Consider the following 6,193-nt stretch of genomic DNA (forward strand, 5'->3'; position numbering starts at 1 on the left):
TGTGTGTGTGTGTTTGTGTCTGTGTGTGTCTGTGTGTGTCTGTGTCTATGTGTGTGTGTGTGGCTGTGTGTGTCTGTGTGTGTCTGTGTGAGTGTGTGTGTGTGTGTGTGTGTGTCTCTGTGTGTGTGTGAATGTAAATGGACAGTGTGTATTATCTCAGTGCGCTGCGTTAGTAGATCAGCTTGCACATTTTTTGCGGGTGATGTCAAGTTTGCAAATGTTTTTACACACGCAGACCTTTAGTAAATCAGGCCCTCAGTGTGCAATAAAGAAACCTGTCATGCTCATTATTTAGTTTCATCTCTTAGATTATTATTATTCAAGATAATCCTGAAAATTATGAACCAAAAAGTGAAAGATGTGAATTAAATAAAAAGAAGCAAATCTACCAAAGTTACAGTCAGTGAACTCACATCAGACTCAGTCTACAGTGTGGACTCTCCTGTACAGCAGACAGAAGCTTCTCTGATGAATCAGACAGTTTGAAGAGATTCAGGTGCAGCTCTGTCAAATGAGGGTTGGACTTCACAGCTGAGGTCACAACTTCACATTCAGTGTCTGAGAGTTCAAAGGCAGTAAGTCTGTAATGACACATATATTACAACATATTATCATGAACTGGATCAAGGTTCAGACAAACAAGGAGAACACATGTTTGAATCTCAAAAAACTAAAATAATGTATTAAAGTTATTAACAAAGTAAATGTGAACTCCATGTGTAATGTGTAGAATCAGTAGTGTAGGGAAGTGCATGGATGAGGGGAAATGTGTGCTAGACAATAACAAACACATGAAGCAAAGAAAGAAAAGAGATGTTGCTGGTGGAAGAGAGAGGGAGACACTGAGCAGCTTTGATAAGGTGATCCAGCCCAAAGCCCAGCTGATGCTTCAGCCTGATGACCATTGTAGTTTATAATAATTATCTCTTGATGTGTTGATGAAGAAGGAAACCACCGCTGACATCTCTCACTTGTATATTTTAATGATTTGATTAGAAAAGAGAACAGTATCAAACATACAGTTCTAACAACACTATATATAGTTTCTTATCTCTAAAAACTCCACCTTCTGAGCAACTGGTCAGTCTGGACCAAACAGCCTCTGGCCCTTTAACTATACCTGGCTTTTAACCTTTAACCTAAGAGCAGCATATGTTCAAGTGTCACAGGATTTCATTAAATGTCATTAAATGTCAGATACCACACCATAACTCTATTATTATTATTATTATTATTTAGTATTTAATTGTTCTGGATTGTTTCAATAATGATAAACAAACATTTGCATAAACATATGTATGAACTCTCATGTTAATAAGAGTTAACTAATGACAATCATGCCATTAATCCCTATAAATATAACATTGAGCTTTAATGTGTATCAGATCTCTTTAAACAGGCTGAATTCTGCCATTCTGCTCTTATATATTGATCAGACCTCTGTGCATTTCCTGCTACTACTCTTCTCTACACCAACAAGAGAGAAAACAGCTGAGAGTTTCTTTCTGTGACCAACAGAATATCAGAAAGACTTCAGAACAACACCATGTAACACCACTTCCCTCTTTACAATAAAAAGATGAACTGATGAGAAATAAAAGGCTCCATTGCTCGGTTCAACACACTCAGGGGTTTAGTCTCTATGACCAGTAGTTTACGGAGGCTAATGTTGGTTAACGTTAGCTAACTTTACATATTGTTGTATAACTGACATTACTGAATCAGTGTGCTGATTGGCTGATCCTCCGTGCTCACTATGAAATGTCTCAGAAACCTTTAAGAACAAAATGATGATGAAAGCAATTCTCTCTGACTTCACAAATCTTCTTTGTAAAATGAAACAGAACTTATTTTAAACTCTTAATCATAGTGTTAAAAACAGTGTGTGATTATATATGATGTACAGAAGCTGCTCATGTAATAATAACTTTATTCACTGATAACTGTAACATACTGATATATGTTGTGATAAAATGCTGCTGTAATAAAACCTCAACCACAACCTCTAAAGTCCTTCATGTGTTTCACCAGGTTTGAATGAAGCCTCCAACACCCAAAGGAAGAGAAGTAGAAGAAACAACTGTAACATCCAATAATGACTAGAAATAAATAGAATAACTGTTCATTAACTTAACAGCTAGAAACAACCAACTGAAACATTATTTACACATCTGAGACTAAATATAACTGACATGTTATTTCACATATAAACAACTATTTTAATAATAATAATAATGTTATATTGTTCTGACTGCGGTCATTTGTTTGGGTCTGCTGTTTCCCTGGCCTGTGGTTGGCTGCAGCCGGGAGGCCACCTGATATAAAAGGAGCCAAGATGGCCACACTTCTGTTCTGTCCAAACCTTGTTTTGAGAGTAGATATAGTTTTGATAGTTTCTTTTGAGTAGTAAGGCTGGACTGCCAGTTTTGTTAATCTTGTATCTCTTGTTTAATTAGTTAGGGAGGTAAGTTTTTGTCTTTTGTTCTCTTAGGGCATCTTACTTTCTAGATAGGATTGTTCTATGTTGTTATTTTGGCCTTAGTCCTCCCTGAAGATTAATAACTTAGTCTTATACTTTATTTATATCTATAGCTTCAGTTATATATTTTTGTAAATAAATACATTTTCCTTATATACAAACCAATCTTGCTCGTGGCTACTTGGGATTTGGGGAAGATGGGGCCTATTCACGTTATGTCCTAGGCACCCCTAGACTGGGACATAACAATATTATTTATATTAAAGAACTAAACTACTAATCTACACTGATTTATAATGTTAATCACATCTGGACTTACCGAGCCTTTCTGCAGTTCCTCACAGCTGGGATCAGTCTCTGTCGTCCCTCCCGTGATGTGTTGTACTTCTCCAGGTCCAACTCATCCAGAACCTCCTCTGACATCTGCAGCATGTAGGCCAGAGCTGAGCAGTCGAACACAGAGAGTTCCTTCTTTGATCTGTTCTCTGACTTCAGGAACTCTTGGATCTCCTGATGTACTGAGCGGTCGTTCATCTCCATCAGACAGTGGAAGATTTTGATGCTTCTGTCAGGAGAGATAGACCGACTGTTCATCTCCTTCAGGTTGTTGATGACTCTCTGGATGGTTTCTGGACTGTTGTCTGTCTGACCCAGCAGGCCTCCTAAGAGACTCTGGTTGGACTCCAGAGAGAGGCCATGAAGGAAGCGGACAAACAGGTCCAGGTGGCCATTTTCACTGTAGAGAGATTTCTCCATGGCTCCCTTCAGGAACACATCCAGAGATGAGTAATCTTCATCATCTTCTTCTCTTCCCAGGAAGTCCTCCAGTACCTCTGTCTTCCTGCTGGTGTAACAGTGGTACATGTAGACTGCAGCCAGAAACTCCTGAACGCTCAGATGAACAAAGCTGTAGACTGTTTTCTGGAAGATCACACTCTCTGTTTTGAAGATCTCTGTACAAACTCCTGATAACACCGAGGCCTCTGTGACATCAAGACCACACTGCTCCAGGTCTTCTTGGTAGAACATGATGTTTCCTTTCTCCAGTTGTTCAAACGCCAGCCTCCCCAGCTTCAGAAGAAGGCTCCTGTCAGCCTCCGTCAGCTCCTGTGGACTCGTCTCATGTCCTTCATCATACTTGTTCTTCTTCCTCTTTGTCTGAACCAGCAGGAAGTGTGAGTACATGTCAGTCAGGGTCTTGGGCAGCTCTCCTCTCTGGTCTGGAGTCAACATGTGGTCCAGAACTGTAGCAGTGATCCAGCAGAAGACTGGGATGTAACACATGATGTGGAGGCTCCTGGATGTCTTGATGTGGGAGATGATTGTGCTGGACTGCTCTTCATCACTGAATCTCCTCCTGAAGTACTCCTCCTTCTGGGTGTCAGTGAAGCCTCGTACTTCTGTTAGCCTGTCCACACATGAAGGAGGGATCTGATTGGCTGCTGCAGGTCGGGAAGTTATCCAGACGAGAGCCGAGGGAAGCAGCTTCCCCTTGATGAGGTTTGTCAACAGCACGCTGACTGATGACTTCTGTGTGACATCAGACACGACCTCACCGTTGTTGAAATCCAGTGAAAGTCTGCTTTCATCCAGGCCGTCAAAGATGAACAGAACTTTACAGACAGCGAGCTTCTCTGCTGTGAGCTTCTGTAATGTTGGATAGAAAACATGGATCAGCATGAGCAGACTGTACTGCTCATCTTTGATCAAGTTCAGCGACCTGAACGAGAACAGAATCAGCAGACTGATATCTTGGTTGTTGGAGCGCTGTGCCCAGTCCAGAGTGAACTTCAGCACTGAGAAGGTTTTTCCAACGCCAGCGACGCCGTTCATCAGAACCACTCTGATGTGTTTCTGTTGGTCAGGTAAGACTTTAAAGATGTCCTGACACTTGATTGGAGCGTCATGGAGGGTCTTCATCTTGGAAGCTGTTTCAAGCTGCCTCACCTCATGTTGGGTATTAACCTCTTCACTCTGTCCCTCTGTGATGTGGACCTCAGTGAAGATGCTGATGAGGAAGGTTTTAGTTCCTGCTTCATCAGTTCCTTGAGTCACACATTCACATGTGCTGCTCAGACTGATGTGATGTTCATCTAAAACCTCCTGCAGACCACTTTCTGCTGAAAGACAGAAAAAGAAGGTATCATTATAAATATATGTTCAGCAGGATAGAGGAGGTAGATTCCTGTTTTCAGAGATGATGACATCAGCAGACAGATCTTCAGTCTTACTTTGTACAGTGCTGGTCTGACTGTCTGTCTGCAGTCCAGGTCTGGTTCTGGATCCTTCTGCACACTGGGGACAGGAGGAGTCTCCTGATGAAGCAGACTGCTCCTCCACAGAAACACCACTCCTCTTCCTCTCTCTGTGGACATGAACACATTCTTTATGTCACATGACATTAGTGGAGGCCAACCGACAGCTCACATGCTTCATGCAGCTCTTTCCCTTCATAAACAGTCCAGACTCTCAGTATTTGGATATTTCTACATGTGTGTTCTTCAGGCTCTTGAGTAGGTTTACATCCACAGTGAAATAACTGTGTGTTTGCTGTTGGTTTAGTTTCTGCAGCTACATTTACTCTCAGTCACTGCAGCATTAAAGATGGCAGGTTTTTCTACAGTGTTTGAATCTGCTCACATGAGTAGTTGGAAGGTGTTTTTCTGTAACTTGCATCATTTAGATAGAAATAAAAAAATGATCATAAATTATTAAACAAGTGAATGAATATATGAATAATAAAGTGTCATTGGTAACTACAAAATATATCAGTGACTGACTTTTTAAAACAAATAGTGTTGTAATGTAGTTTATGAAATGACATTTAAAAACTGAATCATCTTCAAGTCAGTTTACAGTAGAAACAGTCTCTTACTTTGTGTCTGAGGGTCCAGGTTCATTACTGAAGTCTGGAGGATCATCTTTAGACCGGTCACTCTTCATAGACACATAGCCAGATGTTACAGACTCTGCTCCGTCCTCCTCTTTCTTCATCTTCTGGAGTCTGAGAGGTAAACCAGGAACACTGGAGACACACACACATACACAGTATAATAAACCCAGTCCTGCCTCTCAGCTTAGTAGCTTCTTATTAGTTTACATGACTTTAACTACAACCATGTGTGTTTTCTAGTCATCACAAAGAGAAACTTTGACTCTGGTTTAAATCCAACAAACAGACTTCAGATAAACATGTGTGTGCTTCTTAACTGTGACTTCTCTCTACTTTAATCACATCGCTGTGAAGACAGAAACCAGGAAAAGAAAAGAGGAAACAACTTTTAACGACTCTGGGCCAGATGTAAGAACATGTTCATATTTTCTTCTTAAATTTGTCGTGTTTTTTTCGTGAGGTGGACCTTTAACCCTCCTTCCTTCCTTCCTCCTTTCCTTCCTTCCTTCCTTCTTTCCTCCACCCTTCCTTCCTTCTTCCTCCCTTCCTCCTTTCCTTCTTTCCCTCATTCTTCCTCCCTCCCTTCCTTCCTTCTTCCTCCCTCCCTCACTCCTTTTCTTCCTTCCTTCCTCCCTCCCTCCTTTCCTTCCTTCCCTCCTTCTTCCTCCCTCCCTTCCTTCCTTCTTCCTCCCTTCCTTCCTTTCTTTCTTCCTCCCTCCCTCCCTTCCTTCCTTCTTCCTCCCTCCCTCCCTCCCTCCTTTCCTTCCTTCTTCCTTCCTTCCTTCCTTCTTTCCTCCCTCCCTTCCTCCTTTCCTTCCTTC

General features: G+C 41.4%; 1 protein-coding gene across 1 annotated transcript in view; it reads right to left on the reverse strand.

Moving 5' to 3' along the window:
- LOC133983138 (NACHT, LRR and PYD domains-containing protein 14-like) overlaps nt 1–5,456 on the reverse strand; it is a 32,489-nt gene extending 27,033 nt beyond the window's left edge. The window contains exons 1-4 of the mRNA XM_062422096.1: nt 5,355–5,456; nt 4,711–4,844; nt 2,799–4,599; nt 414–581 (exon numbers count right to left, since the gene is read on the reverse strand). Of these exons, the coding sequence (XP_062278080.1) occupies nt 414–581; nt 2,799–4,599; nt 4,711–4,844; nt 5,355–5,422 (2,171 nt within the window). The 5' untranslated portion in view covers nt 5,423–5,456. The remainder of the gene's footprint in view (nt 1–413; nt 582–2,798; nt 4,600–4,710; nt 4,845–5,354) is intronic.
- Nucleotides 5,457–6,193: the final 737 nt, after the last annotated feature.

Source organism: Scomber scombrus, chromosome 7 (assembly GCF_963691925.1).
Source record: "Scomber scombrus chromosome 7, fScoSco1.1, whole genome shotgun sequence".
NCBI classification, from domain to species: Eukaryota; Metazoa; Chordata; class Actinopteri; order Scombriformes; family Scombridae; genus Scomber; species Scomber scombrus.